The sequence below is a fragment of the Chiloscyllium punctatum genome, chromosome 36 (assembly GCF_047496795.1).
Source record: "Chiloscyllium punctatum isolate Juve2018m chromosome 36, sChiPun1.3, whole genome shotgun sequence".
Classification (NCBI taxonomy): Eukaryota; Metazoa; Chordata; class Chondrichthyes; order Orectolobiformes; family Hemiscylliidae; genus Chiloscyllium; species Chiloscyllium punctatum.
The window spans coordinates 20,991,107-21,007,098 of NC_092774.1; the positions used below are offsets into that span (position 1 = coordinate 20,991,107).

General features: G+C 47.5%; 1 protein-coding gene across 3 annotated transcripts; it reads left to right on the forward strand.

Moving 5' to 3' along the window:
• The first annotated feature begins 295 nt into the window (after window positions 1-295).
• LOC140460859 (uncharacterized) lies at window positions 296-9,142 on the forward strand. 3 transcript variants are annotated; one of them, XM_072555554.1, is made up of 2 exons: window positions 296-391; window positions 3,649-9,142. In XM_072555554.1, exon 2 carries the CDS (start codon window positions 4,056-4,058, stop codon window positions 4,977-4,979), a length of 924 nt encoding a protein of 307 aa, XP_072411655.1. In that variant the 5' UTR covers window positions 296-391; window positions 3,649-4,055; the 3' UTR covers window positions 4,980-9,142. The 3 variants fall into 3 exon arrangements, with proteins under 3 accessions (XP_072411655.1, XP_072411656.1, XP_072411657.1); XM_072555555.1 differs by lacking the exon at window positions 296-391 and adding an exon at window positions 403-477; XM_072555556.1 differs by lacking the exon at window positions 296-391 and adding an exon at window positions 906-932.
• The last annotated feature ends 6,850 nt before the right edge of the window (window positions 9,143-15,992 follow it).

The following is a 15,992-nucleotide window of genomic DNA, read 5'->3' on the forward strand; positions in this document are numbered from 1 at the left end:
CAACATCACCATAGAACACAGTGCGCATGTTCGCCGGTGTCAGCAAGCACTGCGCATGTTCGCCGGTGTCAGCAAAACACTGCGCATGTTCGCCGGTGTCAGCAAAACACTGCGCATGTTCGCCGGTGTCAGCAAGCACTGCGCATGTTCGCCGGTGTCAGCAAAACACTGCGCAGGTTCCTCGCGACCCTCGGAAACGCTCCGCCAGCTTGTTTTGATTGACCAATGGGAAGCCCGGGAGGGCCAGAGTGCGACTGTTCCTTCTGCCTATCAGAGCAAGCCCATTGTCTGAATGCGGAAGTTCTACCGGGAAGCTGCTGCTTCTCTCTCTCTCTCTGAATAAAGATTGAGCTTCACTGCAGACTGCACATTCCTTGTCTGTCCAACATGTGTGAGTAAAGCACTCTCGTTTTTCACGCCCTTTTTGTTTTGAGATTCTGGGCTTTAATTGTTGACTTGCAGCAACTGAAAGGGAAGGTAATGAATCCAGGGAGGGGATAAAAAGACATGGTCTTTTCCCTTGGGTGGGGGTGTCCAGAACTAGAGGGGCATAGGTTTAAGGTGAGGAAGGTTTAGAGGGATATGGGCCAAGTGCTGGCAAATGGGACTAGATTCATTTCGGATATCTGGTCAGCATGGACGAGTTGGACCGAAGGGTCTGTTTCCATGCTGTACGACTCGAATCGTCTTCAGTGAAAGCAGAAGTGTCATTCTGAAGTCTGGACTTTCAGAGCAGCTTTCAAAGATGTTTTGTCCCGACTGGGAGCAGAACTTGCAACGGAATCTTTCATTTGTGAGACAGCAACTGAGTGAGTGAGTGAGTGCATCCGGGATTTTGGTGGAAAGCGGGAATTCATTACACTGTGGGGACGAAATGCTTTTAAGGCAGTAAGTACAGCGTGCTGAATGGGGAGCCTAGTGAAGAGTTAGAGGTGGGTTTTTGTTTTTAACTGTTCATTTCGTTCAGCCTCCAACATTGTATTTCTGATACACTGCATCAGAAGGAGCGGTGAATCAGTAACTGGTGTTGCTGGAAGCTTTATGATTCTCAGTACTATAAGTATTGCATTGTTTCATCAGCATTGTAAAGGATACTGGCAGCAGTAGGAGGTATGGACTGTATTCACTAGATAAGCAGTTAGATAACACACATACGAGAGGGCAGGTTGGGACTTGTCTTTCAACTTGCAGAAGGTAAATATTCAGCATGGAGTCCAGTTACAAGTGGAGTTCCGCAGGGATCAGTTCTGGGTCCTCTGCTGTTTGTAATTTTTATTAATGACTTAGATGAGGGAGTCGAAGGGTGGGTCAGTAAATTTGCAGATGATACAAAGATAGGTGGAGTTGTGGACAGTGAGGAGGACTGTTGTCGGCTGCAGAGGGACTTAGATATGATGCAGAGCTGGGCTGAGGAGTGGCAGATGGAGTTCAACCCTGCCAAGTGTGAAGTTGTCCATTTTGGAAGAACAAATAAGAATGCGGAATACAGGGTTAATGGTAGGGTTCTTGGTCAGGTGGAGGAACAGAGGGATCTTGGGGTCTATGTACATAGATCTTTGAAGGTTGCCACTCAGGTGGATAGAGTTTGTAAGAAGGCCTATGGAGTATTATCGTTCATTAGCAGAGGGATTGAATTCAAGAGTCGTGAAGTGATGTTGCAGCTGTACAGGACTTTGGTTAGGCCACATTTGGAGTACTGTGTGCAGTTCTGGTCGCCTCACTTTAGGAAAGATGTGGAAGCTTTGGAGAGGGTGCAGAGAAGATTTACCAGGATGTTGCCTGAAATGGAGAGTAGGTCGTACGAGGATAGGTTGAGAGTTCTCGGCCTTTTCTCGTTGGAACGGCGAAGGATGAGGGGTGACTTGATAGAGGTTTATAAGATGATCAGAGGAATAGATAGAGTAGACAGTCAGAAACTTTTTCCCCGGGTACAACAGAGTGTTACAAGGGGACATAAATTTAAGGTGAAGGGTGGAAGGTATAGGGGAGATGTCAGGGGTGGGTTCTTCACCCAGAGAGTGGTGGGGGCATGGAATGCGCTGCCCGTGGGAGTGGTAGAGTCAGATTCATTGGCGACCTTTAAGCGGCATTTGGATAGGTACATGGATGGGTGCTTAATCTAGGATAGAAGTTCAGCACAACATCGTGGGCCGAAGGGCCTGTTCTGTGCTGTATTGTTCTATGTTCTATGTTCTATGTTCTAAGGTGAGTGGTTCTGCATGTTGTGATCCTGGGTGCACGCAACTGCGGTAAATCATAGCCCTACAGTGTAGAAGCAGGTCATTCAGCACATCAAATCCACATTGACCCTTCCGAAGAGCATGCAACCCAACTCCTGGTTTACTTCCTAATGAACAAACATTAAGCAGAGGTAGGGATCTCCCAAGATTCTTACAGTGCCCTCCCTGAGGAATTCTCTCTCCCTTACATCTAAGTATTAGTAACCAGCTCTGATTTATAACAATATCAGCAGAAAGAAAGCATTTGTTACCAAACAGTCACTTGTTTTCTCTCATGCATGTGTGCACACACATGAGTCTAAGGAGTGAATTTGTATTTGTAGAATTATATTTGCAGATCCAATCGATGTGCTTTTTTTTTTAGCAGAAATCAGCAGAGAGCCAATGCAGGCAGTGAATACATAGAATATTTTGTAAATTCCACTTTGGAAATAGAACCAGTCTGACTCAAAATTGGGATGCAGACAGACTCTGACCTCGCACCTTTAATGCATCGTCTGAGCTGAGGTGTCACCTTTTGTTACAAAAACCTTAAGTTAACTTGAGAAGGTGACTTGTGAGAAGTTCTGGGATTTACATAAGAATGATACCTGCAACCCATTCTAAAAGAGGAGAGACTAATATTTGCCATGCTTGTATGTTCAGTTTCTCTCTGGTGTCAGTGTTAATGCCCCTAGAACGTTAACCATTTTTTGTGTCTGGTTGCTTCTCAAGAAGCTGGTTCATCCTGAATTTATACTTTTTTTTTGTTGCTTCCCACAATCAGACTTTCTCACTCTCAGCAGTATCCCAATGTCATGAAAGATATTAACCTTCAGGTGGAGTTATCCAAAGAGATGTCAGTCTTGACCTTTTTTTCTTTTTTGCTTTACTGTCCCTGTCAGGTCCTGAATCAGCATCTTCAGGGGAATTAGATAGAGCAAAATGAGAACAGAGGGGGAGAGAGAGAGAGAGAGAGAGAGAGAGAGTGGGATGGTGCTTTGAATTTTAGATTAGATTAGATTACTTACAGTGTGGAAACAGGCCCTTCGGCCCAACAAGTCCACACCGCCCCGCCGACGCACAACCCACCCATACCCCTACATCTACCCCTTACCTATCACTACGGGCAATTTAGCATAGCCAATCCACCCTAACCTGCACATCTTTTGGAGTGTGGGAGGAAACCGGAGCACCCGGAGGAAACCCACGCAGACACGGGGAGAATGTGCAAACTCCACACAGTCAGTCGCCTGAGGCGGGAATTGAACCCGGGTCTCTGGCGCTGTGAGGCAGCAGTGCTAACCACTGTGCCGCCGTGCCATATGTAGAATAACAAAAGAAAAACTGGTCCGCAGAAAGTAGAATTGCTTGTTCTGAATTTCTACCCTGGACTGACGGTGATGACTTTTGTAATCTCTATTTACAGAGTATTTGATGGTTTGCAGACAGAAGTTTCAAAATCAACAGATGAAGGGCTTATGCCCAAAAGGTCGACTCTCCTGCTCCTCGGATGCTGCCTGACCCACTGTGCTTGTCCAGTGCCGCACTTTTCAACTCTGACTCTCCAGTGTCTGCAGTCCACACTTTCACATCAATGTCTGAGAGTCACTCAATCTGACTACAACGATTTTCAACAATGATTCTGTGAGAGGGAGCAAAGTTTTTTTTTATGTTCCAGTTTCAGTAAGTTTTCAGCATCCGTGGGAGTGGATGAGACCCCCTACTGTTTCAGCGCACTGAGTGTGGAGCCTGAAACAGTTATACAGTCTGGAAAGAGGAATTCACACTGGGGAGGGGCCGCGCACACGTTTGTGTGCGGCTGAAACTTCGTCCATGGAGAAACCCGAGGAATCCCGCCCCATGGAGAAACCGTGGAAGTGTGGCGACTGCGGGAAAGGCTTCCGTGCCCCGTCTGCCCTGGAGACTCATCGGCGCAGTCACACTGGGGAGAGGCCGTTCTCCTGCCCCAAGTGTGGGAAGGAATTTACCAATTCCTCTGCTCTGAGGAGGCACCAGTGGGTCCACACCGGGGAGAGGCCCTTCAGCTGCCTCGAGTGTGGGAAGGGGTTCAGCAATTCTTCCGCCTTGCTGAGGCACCAGCGGGTCCACACCGGGGAGAGGCTGTTCTCCTGCCCCGAGTGCGGGAAGGGGTTCAGCGATTCCTCTGCCCTGCTGACCCACCGGCGGGTCCACACCGGGGAGAGGCCCTTCACCTGCCCCGAGTGCGGGAAGGCCTTCACGCAGGCCTCCGTCCTGCTGACCCACCGGCGCGTCCACACCGGGGAGAGGCCCTTCACTTGCGCGGAGTGTGGGAAGGCCTTCAGCAATTCCTCCCACCTACTGACCCACCAGCGGGTCCACACCGGGGAGAGGCCCTTCAGCTGTCCCGAGTGCGGGAAGGCCTTCAGCAATTCCTCTGACTTACTAAAGCACCGGTGGGTCCACAGCGAGGAACGGCCCTTCTCCTGCCCCGAGTGCGGGAAGGGCTTTACCCAGGCCTCCAACCTGCTGACCCACCGGCGGGTCCACACTGGGGAGCGGCCCTTCAGCTGCCCTGACTGTGGGAAGGCCTTCACCCAGGCCTCTGCCCTGCTGAGGCACCAGCGGGTCCACACTGGGGAGAAGCCTTTCCCCTGCCTCGAGTGTGGGAAGGGGTTCACGTTGTCCTGCAACTTGCAGAGGCACCAGCGGGGGCACCAGTGTTCCCAACGACCAGATTGCGCCGGTGACGCTGCTGTGGGTCACCCCCAGGGCTGAACCTCCTGCCTGCTCTGATAGTGGGAGAGTCGGTAGGCTTTTGTTTTTATTTTTTTTGTTTTCTGCTGGACTGCAAGCACACCCCAAAATCCCACTGTGGCTCAGCGGTTAGCAGTGCTGCCTCAAGCACCAGGCACGTGGCTTTGATTCCACCTCGCGACAACTGACTGTGTGGAGTTTGCGCATTCTCCCCCAGTGTCTGCATGGGTTTCCTCCCACAGTCCAAAGATGTGCAGGTTGGGGTGTATTGGCCAAGCTAAATTGTCCTGTAGTGTTCAGGGCTTTGTAGGTGCCGTGCATTAGTCAGGGGTAAAAGAGTAGGAGGAATGGGTATGGGTGGGTTACTCTTCGGAGGGTCAGTTGTAACTTGCTGGGCCGAAGGGCCTGTTTCCACACTGTGTAGGGGTTCTATGATTCTTTTGAGCTTTGTTTCCAGTGGGTGCTACTGCTGGTCGAGCCCGGGACTGCACGTTCCCACTGAAACGATCCACACAAACCACAAGATCATCGGAGCAGAAGTGAGGCCATTCGGCCCATCGAGTCTGCTGTCATCCGTTAGAAACAATAAGACTGCAGCTGCAGGAACCCAAAGTAGGCAAGCAGGAGGTTGGGAGAACACAGCGAGCCAGGCAGGATCAGAAGGTGGAGAAGTCAGCGTTTTGGCTATTTATCCAAATTGTTGACTTCTGTACCTGAAACAATTTACCAGGATGTTGTCGGGAGTTGGAGGATTTGATCTACAGGGAGGGGCTGAATAGACTGGAGCTGTTTTCCCTGGAGCTTCAGAGGCTGAGGGGTGACTGAGAGGTTTGTGAAAACGTGAGGGGCGTGGTTTGGGTAAATGGACATGGTGTTTTCCCTGGGGTGGGGGGAGTCCCAAACTAGAGGGAATAGGTTCAGTGTGAGAGGGGGAAAAATTTAGATTAGATTACTTAGTGTGGAAACAGGCCCTTCGGCCCAACAAGTCCACACCGCCCCGCCGAAGCGCAACCCACCCATACCCCTACATTTACCCCTTACCTAACACTACGGGCAATTTAGCATGGCCAATTCACCTAACCTGCACATCTTTGGACTGTGGGAGGAAACCGGAGCACCCGGAGGAAACCCACGCAGACATGGGGAGAATGTGCAAACTCCACACAGTCAGTCGCCTGAGGCGGGAATTGAACCCGGATCTCTGGCGCTGTGAGGCAACAGTGCTAACCACTGTGCCACCGTGCCGCCCACTAAAAGGGACCCAAGGGGCAACATTTTCATGCAGAGCGTGGTGTGTGTATGGAATGAGCTGCCAGAGGATGTGGTGGAGGCTGGTACAATGACAGCATTTAAAAGGCATCTGGACGGGGACATGAATGGGAAGGATTTAGAGGGATATGGGCCAAGTGCTGGCAAATGTGTCTCGGTTAATTTGGGATATTTGGTCAGCATGAACCAGTAGGACTGAAGGGTCTGTTTCCACGCTGTACATCTCTACGATTACTGGTCCTGAGGTAAGTTTTAAAATCGAGTAACTTTGAAAAGTTCAATCGAGTTGAGCTCACGTGCTGAAAGGTTTCAAATGAATCCCTCCGAGCGATACTGCTTATAGATGCTGACTGAGACAAAGTATCCCATCAAGTTCAACACAAACCCAGAGTTGAAGAAATCAGAAGTCACATACCAAGGTGATCAAAACTGGTCACAATACTCCAAATGTGACTTCATCAACATCTTGTGTAACTGCAACATAGCTTCCCAACTTCTATACTCAATGCCCTGACTGATGAAGGCCAGTGTGCCTTAAGCTTTCTTCACTGCCCTGTCTACCTATGATCTCAAATATAGGACCTACTCCAGACTGGATCCACAATCCAGCTGATAGGACAGCAAACTGCCTTCTTTCTTGAGATGAGTCTCCTGGAGAGAACTTGCTGACTGACTGTGTCTGATCTACTGAACCTTGCATTCCCCCTCTGCCCTCCGTTATCTAGAGGGGTTCACACACCTGCATCGAATGTGGTACCGAAACCTTTACTTTATCATCTCTTTTGGGATTGATCCCTATTCATTCGGTGCTATGCAGTCAAACTGCCTGGAAGCAGACCCATCGGTCCAACCAGTCCATGGTCCCCAACTACATTAGTGCCACTTGTCTGCTCCTGGCCCCGTATCCAGTCGTCATAGTCACTGAGATGCACAGCCTGGAAACAGACTCTTCAGTCCAACACGTCCATGATCGCCAACTAAACTAGTGCCATCTGTCTGCCCCCTGGCCCCTATCCGATAGACACAGAGATGCACAGCACCGAAACTGACCCTTTGGCCCCACTCGTCTATGCTGGCCAGAAAACCTAACCTAAACAGATGCAGTATATTAAGGGTCCTCTTTAGCAAGAGACCTTAACAAGCTGTCGTAATGGATTCACTAAAGTATGGGATCAGAAAAAAAGCATTTTCATCTTCTACTTTGCAGACATGGTAACTAGATCTTAGTCAGTTGACAATACTATGTAAAGAGGATTATAAGACAAGGTAATGGGGAAAAAATTGGATAAGGAATGGAAAGGGGGGAATGTGAGATGAAATACAACAAAATGGGGGGACTTCGTGCAAACTTAAGGGAGAGGTATGTGTGAAAATATAGACACATGACAGCAAAATGTCCCTTTCAGAAAGGAGCATGTGTGAGAAATCAGACAGAGATGCATAAAATTCCTATGGTACAGAAAGAGGCTGTTTGACCCATTACGTCTGCACTGACCTAGCAAAGAGCATCCCACTCAGAATCACCCCATTCCCCCTGCATTTACCATGGCTAATCCACCTAGCCTACACATCACTGAGCAATTTAGCCTGGTCAATCCACCCAACCTGCACATCTTTGGACTGTGGGAGGAAGCCCATGCACACAGGAAGAGCATGCAAACTCCACACAGACACTCACTTGAGGCTCGAATTGTCCCTGGCGCTGTGAGGGTGCACTGCTAAGCACCGTGCCATCTCAATATGTTTATCAAATTTGAACAAATCCATAAAGTTGCAAATTTGTCCATGTGAAGAACTTACTGCAAATGAATGGAAGCAAGAGTCCATACAAAGTGCCTTTGGGAGAAATCCAAAACTTAATTCGTTAATGATCGAACATACTTCAACCTCTGGAATGGTCTGCGAGAGAGTGTATTGGAGTCAGATTGAAATATGGCATTCAAAAGAGAGTTGGATCATTAAACTGAAGAGGAAAGTAATTGCAGTGTTCGGTGAAGAGCAGTACCAGGTACTCTGGTGACTATCGTTAGGTCGGTCAGGTGGACATCGGAATGAGTTCCCTGATTGGGGCTGTTCATCTGCTCCAGTTGAGATTTCAGGTTGATGACGTTTAGATTAGATTAGATTAGATTACTTACAGTGTGGAAACAGGCCCTTCGGCCCAACAAGTCCACACCGCCCCGCCGAAGCGTAACCCACCCATACCCCTACATCTACATCTACCCCTTACCTAACACTACGGGCAATTTAGCATAGCCAATTCACCTGACCTGCACATCTTTGGAGTGTGGGAGGAAACCGGAGCACCCGGAGGAAACCCACGCAGACACTGGGAGAACGTGCAAACTCCACACAGACAGTCGCCTGAGACGGGAATTGAACCCGGATCTCTGGCACTGTGAGGCAGCAGTGCTAACTGCTGTGTCACCGTGCCGCCCACGGAGAGAGAGAGTGAGGGACAGAGAGAGATTAATTTAGATTAGATTAGTTAGATTCCCAATATCTGCAGGATGCCTTCTCTGTTCTCGTATCTACTTGAGTGACTCAAACAAAATTTGACACTATGAATTGCTCCTATGATATCTCATGAAAGGGTTTATGATATTAACAGTGCCATATAAACTGTTGTGGGTCATATATGGCCAACTGAGCAAGGAAATAAAACTGCCTGTCGTTAAATATTCATTTTTAAACCATGGAAATAAAACTAATATTTGGAAAACACACAACTTGTTATGTATTAAGTAGATCAGAAATAGGATTGGGAGTAGATAATTGATCGTTAAGATGTTCTGTCTTTCATCACCATCTATTGCTGATCGTTTATCTGAATTCTGTTTCCTACGCTTTAGTTTTCATGATCAACCCCAAGGAAGGGGCTCCACTCCAAGAGCTTGTGATTTCAAATAAACCTGTTGGACTATGACTAAAAATATTTGATTGAGCAGGACACATCGCTTAGCAATAGGATTTCAACCTGGCCCTCGGGCTGTGCCACAAAATAACATACCTTTTTCCTTAAAATGGGATGCTTCCACTGTGTCCTTAGAGCGCATTAAATTAAATTGAGCCCTTCCCTCTTGAATGAATGCATGGCAACACCTTCCTCCTGGACATGGGACTCTTTCCCCCTCTACCCCAAGAGCCCATTGTGTTAAATTGATCCTTCTCCTGTTGAATGGGAAGGGGCAGAGGCAGTGACGCCTGTGTGAACCTCTGTGTAAATGAGGACTGCAGATGCTGGAGATCAGAGTCAAGATTAGAGTGGTGCTGGAAAAGCACAGCAGGTCAGGCAGCATCTGAGGAGCAGGAAAATCGATGTTTCGGGCAAATGCCCTTCATCAGGAATGAGCCTCCGGAGTGGAGAGACAAATGGGGTGGGGGAAGCTGGGGAGAATGTAGCTTAAGAGTACAATAGGTGGATGGAGGTGGGGCTGAAGGTGATTGGTGGGAAGGAAGATTGGCAGGTGGGACAGGTCGTGAGGATGGTGCTGAGCTGGAAGGTTGGAACTGGGGTAGAGTGGGGGGAGGGAAAATGAGGAAACTGGTGAAGTTCACATTGATGCCCTGGGGTTGAAGTGTTCCGAGGCAGAAGATGAGGCGTTCTTCCTCCAGGCGTCTGGTGGTGAGGGAGCGGCGGTGAAGGAGGCCCAGGACCACCATGTCTTCAGCAGAGTGGGAGGGGGAGTTGAAATGTTGGGCCACGGGGCGGTGTGGTGGATTGGTGCGGGTGTCCCGGAGATGTTCCCTAAAGTGCTCTGCTAGGAGGCGCCCAGTCTCCCCAATGTAGAGGAGACCGCATCGGGAGCAACGGATACAATAAATGACATTGGTGGATGTGCAGGTAGGAAGTGGCTGCGATGGGGGCGGAAGTGACATCATCGATCACCGTGGGGATGGTGGCTGTACCGGCCTCATGGCTGATGGCGGCCGAGCTGTGCCGGAGGCCAGGGGAAGCTTCTGGAATGTTTGCGGAGCGTTGGTTATGGAGGTGGGTGTTATAAAAGTTTGTGGTACTTACAGTTTTTGATGTTTGAGATGGTGTTTGTTGAGAGTATGAATTCTTCTTAGAATATAGTATAGAAGGGGTTGTTTGCAGTTCTGAGAGAGTGTGGCCCTCAGTAGAGGCATAGCTGACTATAGAGAGGTTAGATGGTGGCGGTGGAGGAGAGAGAGCCGGCGCCCGCGGCTTCTTCTTCGGCGGCGGCTGGAGCCCAGGAGCTCAACAACCCCCCGGAGCTGGAGGAAGGTCCGAGCTCCAAGAAGCGGGGGGTCCGGCTGGAGGCTGGATTTGCTCAAGGCTTGTATCTATTAACTTATTTAAATGGTACCTACTGTATGGGGGTGTGGTTTATTTTATTATACTTACATTTTACTCATTTCTGCTTTGTATTTTTTATACAGTTAACTTTTACATTTCCTGTGGTCAGTCCGACCTGTCCATCTTCCTTCCCACCGATCCGCTTCACCGTTTTTTTTTTAGATTCCCTACAGTGTGGAAACAGGCCCTTCGGCCCAACAAGTCCACGCCGACCCTCCAAAGAGAAAGCCACTCCCCTATATTAACCCCTGACTAATGCACATAACACTACGGGCAATTTAGCATGGCCACCCACCTGACGTGCACATCTTTGGACTGTGGGAGGAAACCGGAGCACCCGGAGGAAACCCACGCAGACTCGGGGAGAATGTCCAAACTCCACACAGTCAGTTGCCCGAGGCGGGACTTGAACCCAGGTCCCTGGCGCCGTGACGCAGCAGTGCTAACCACTAAGCCCAAAACGTCGATTTTCCTGCTCCTCGGATGCTGCCTGACCTGCTGTGCTTTGCCAGCACTACTCTAATCTAGACTCTGATCTCCAGAATCTCCAGAATTGGGCAGCATGGTGGCACAGGGGTTAGCACCTGACACCCGGGTTCAAATACCGCCTCAGGCGACTTGACTGTGTGGAGTTTGCACATTCTCCCCGTGTCTGCGTGGGTTTCCTCCGGGTGCTCCGGTTTCCTCCTACAGTCCAAAGATGTGCAGGTTAGGTGAATTGGCCATGCTAAATTGCCCCTAGTGTTAGGTAAGGGGTAAATGTAGGGGTATGGGTGGGTTGTGCTTCGGCGGGTTGGTGTGGACTTGTTGGGCCGAAGGGCCTGTTTCCATACTGTAATCTAATCTGCTGTCCTCACTTTTGCGCATTTCCCAAGCAGCTCCAGCAAATTTCCCTGCCAGTATATTAGTCCCCTTCCAATTCAGGTGCAATCCGTACAGGTTACTACTACCTCAAAACAGCTTCCAATTATCCAAAAATGTGAATTCTTCTCCCCATACACCAGCTCCTCAGCCATGCATTCATTTGCTCCAACCTCCTATTCCTGCCCTCACTAGCTCGTAGCACCGGGAGTAATCCAGATATTAATCTCGAGGACCTCCTTTTTAAATTCCTGCCTAACTCTCTGTAATCTCCCTTCAGAGTCTCAACCTTTTCCCTTCCTATGTCATTGGTTCCAATGTGGACTATGACCTCTTGCTGGCCCCTCTCCCCCGTGAGAACATTCTGCACCCTCTCTGAGACATCCTTGATCCTGGCACCAGGGAAACAACACACCCTTCTGCTTTTTCTCTGCTGGCCACAGAAATGTCTGTACCTCGGACTAAGAATCCCCTAACACAATTGATCTCTTGGATGGCAATGTACCTCTCGTTGCATTAGGGCCAGTCTCAATCCCAGAAACTTGGCTGTTTGTGCTCCGTTCCCCTGAGAATCCATCACCCCCTACATTTTCTAAAACAGCATACCTGTTTGAAATGGGTATATCCACAAAAGACTCCTACCCTAGATGCCTACCTCTCTTACCCTTCCTGGAGTTAACCCATCTGTGTGACTGTATCTGAGGCTTGCCCTCCTCCTATAACTGCCATCCATCACATACTGTTGCTGGTGCAAATTCCTCATCGCTTCTAACTGTATCTCCAGCCAATCCATTTGATCTGATAAGCTTCGCATCCAACAGCATTTATGGCAGATATAATCCGCAGTAACCCTTAAACTCTTTAAGCCTCCACATCTGACAAGAAGTACTAAAGGCCATTTTTTGCTCCTTCACAATCTACAGACCCAGAAAATAACACCGTCTTATTCCCCTACAAAACACTGCCCCACGTTAAATTAATAGTTATGGCTTATAAGTTTAATCAAGAGACATATCTCCAAAAACATATAATCAAGAAAGAACCCACTCTACTCACTACTGCAGCCTTTCTGTTGGACACACTTAAAACAACGATTAATTTATCTGTGCTGTGAACATCACCCAAACCAGTTCCTCCAAGATTAGTTTTGAATTCCACTGTTTGTTAATTTTCCCAGACACACTCCGACGTCCAGCGATATATGAATTCAAAACAGCAAAGGCAGTAACTGTGCAGGTTCTCTCTCTGAAAATGTGTTGCTGGAAAAGCACAGCCAGTCAGGCAGCATCCAAGGAGCAGAAGAATCGACGTTTCGGGCATGAGCCCTTCCTTAGGTTCTCGCTCTCTCCTGCAATGACCTCACCATGTGCTTCCTTTGTCTGCTCTTCTCCCTTTTAAAACTGCTGTTGTTTTGACTTTTTTCCCCAAAGTTCCAAGGCAATGCAACAGCATCTAAAACAGTAATTGCTGCTCCTGGAATTCGAGGAAAGCACCTCCAACACCTAAAATACCTCAAAAAAGGAGCAGCTGTTACAGCCAGAAATTTTTCCTGTCCTCCATCTTGGATTACCCAGAATCTTTTCACCAGTTTCCTCATTTCCCCTACCCCCCCAACCCTATCCCAGATCCATTCTTTAGAGACCACCAAGTTCACACTTTTGTCCATCAGTTTATGTCAGGGTTTCCCTGCGCTTCCTAATGGATCGGGTTTTGACATCTTTCTGGAACTGTTTTCTTCATTAAAGGGGGCTATTTATTCAAACATCCATAAAGTATGCTCAGATTCTCTTGATTCTATTAAAGCTGTCTGGGAGGCAGATCTTGGAAGAGGTAATTCTGGATGTGTGGGATGAGGTTTTACAAAGGATGCACAGAATTGCTATCTGTGCAAAACATTGTTTTATTCAATGCAAGATTCTACACCACGCCCAGTACACCAAAGCTCAACAGACCCCAGCAAATTGTATGCATATCTTCTGTCTTTGCCCTTCTTTAAGTAGATCTTTGACACCTTATATAAGGTATCTGGCAAAAATCTTACTGCTAATGCTAATACTGCTCTTTTGGGGTGTCACCCTCTTTACCTCATCTTCCTTCCTCTTAAAATAAAAACATGAAAGCATTCACTAATCTATTGGCCAGAAGATTTTGTTATAATGGAAATCCCTAATTCTGCCTACACATACAGACTGGGTTGGAGATGTTTTATACTTTCTTAAATTAGAAAAGATTAGACTATCCTTATCTGGCTCCTCTAACAAATTTACGAAAATTTGGAACCCTTTTCTTTCATATGCTGATGGTATTGTCTTTTTAACAGTTCCAGATTGATGTGTCTTCTGTGGTGGGGATTGTTTTTCTTGTTTTGTTTTCTTTTTGTTACTACGGATTTAATTTATTATGTTGTGTGCTTTGTATGTGGATATATTTATTATGGTTGCTTGTCGTTTCTTCTTTATATTTTTGGGGGAAGTTTGTGCCGTAGGGAGGGTGGTTGAGATTTTGTTTATTGCTTGTGATTGCACCTTGTTTTCCTGTCATTTTTGGAGAAAAAGTAATTTAAAGAAAGAAGTAGTGCATCCTATGTAAGGCACCAGTCAGGCTACAACTGAATACTGTGAACAGTTTGGCCCTGTACTGAAGGAGAGATATACTGGCATTGGAGGCAGTCCAGAGAAGATTGACCAGGATGATATCAGATAGGGAAAGAATGTCTTAGGAGGAAAAGTGATAGGTTGGGCCTGTCTTAGTGGAAGGTAGAAGAACCAGAGGTAACCTGTATTGTCACATACAAGATTCTGAGGAGACTTGACTGGTTAAATGTGGAAAAGTTTACCTCTGTGGGTGAGTCTAGGACCAGAGGGAATAACCAGAGGGCGGCATGGTGGCTCAGTGGTTAGCATCGCTGCTTCACTGTGCCAGGGAGCCGGGTTCGATTCCCACCTCGGGTGACTGACTGTGTGGAGTTTGCACACTCTCCCCCCACCCCCCGGTGACTGCGTGGGTATCCTCCGGTTTCCTCCCACAGTCCAAAGATGTGCAGGTCAGGTGAATTGGCCATGCTAAAATTGCCTGTAGCGTTTTGTAGGGGAATGGATCTGGGTGGGTTACTCTTTGGAGGGTCAGTGTGAATTTGTTGGGCCGAAGGGCCTGTTTTCATACTGTAGGGAAACTAATCTAATCTCCAAATAAGGGATTGCATGTTTAGGATAGATAGGAAATTCCCCTGAGGCCAGTAAATCTGTGGAACTTGTTACTGCAGAGGGCTGTTGAGCCTGGTTGCGAAGTGCATTCAAGGCTGAGATAGATTTTTTTAATCAATAAAGGGAATCGAGGATTAGGGGGAAACGTAAGGAAAATGGAGTTGATGTTTCCCAGAACAATTGTGATCTGAATAAATGGCAGAGTCGACTCAATGGACTGAATTAAATAGTAAATAATAAATGGAAAAGGGATACAACTGGCAACTCCAGGCCAGTCAGTGTTGGGATACTTAGAGATTGTAGGGAGTTGGTGGCATTTTAGCATTGTTACTAGATTTAACGTCTGGAGTTTCAAATTTGAAATCAATTAATATATCTAGAATATAAAGCTTATTGCTACTTTGGTGATCTTATCAATTGTCATGGGTACCTATCTTGTTCACTAATAATCTTTTTAAGAAAGGAAATCTTTAGTCCTTCCCCAGTTTGGTGAATGTGTCATTCTTGATCCACAGTAATGTGGTTGACTCTTAACTGCCCTCTGAAATGGCATTTGGTTTTTCTGGGAGACAAGGTGCCATGAATGAATAGAGGGAAATATTCAGGAGAAAATTGTCAGTGATTGTGATCTAGTGATGCTGGTCGAGTAACCCAGAGATCCCGGTCTCCTGAGGACAAACATTCAAATCCCATCATGGCTGCGAGTGGAATTTACGTTCAACGAATAGAAAGATCTGGAAGTGAGAGTTTGTCTCAGTCCTGGCAACCAGGAAACCATTATTGGCTAAAACAATGATTGGGAGATGTTGGAGATCAGAAACGAAAGGCAGAATTGCAGTAGATTTGGCAGCATCTGTGGAGAGAAAATAGTTAATGTTTTGAACCCAGGCAAGTTTTGAAGGGCCACTGGACTCAAAAACAGTAACACTGTCGTCTCTTCATAGATACTGCCGGAACTGTTGCGTTTCTCCAACCATTACTGACTTTGCGAAACAGTCCTATTCAGGGAGGGAAATTAACCCTGTACGCACGTGCGCACACACCACATGACTCCAGACCTACTACAATGTGGTTGACTCTCAACTGCCTTCCAGTCTGTAGTCAGTTACTTGGTCCAAAGGCCATGAGGGATGGTAAGCAAATGTGCTAGCAACAATCACATCCCACAAATTTTTTTTTAAAACAGAAAAAGCATAGATTGATAAAGGACAGCCAAAACAAATTGCGATGGGAAAGTCATGCCAAACTAACTTGGCTTCCTTGGAGAAAGTGAGGACTGCAGATGCTGGAGATTCAGAGTCGAGAGTGTGGTGCTGGAAAAGCGCAGCAGGTCAGGCAGCATCTGAGGAGCAGGAGAATCGACGTTTCGGGCAGGAATCC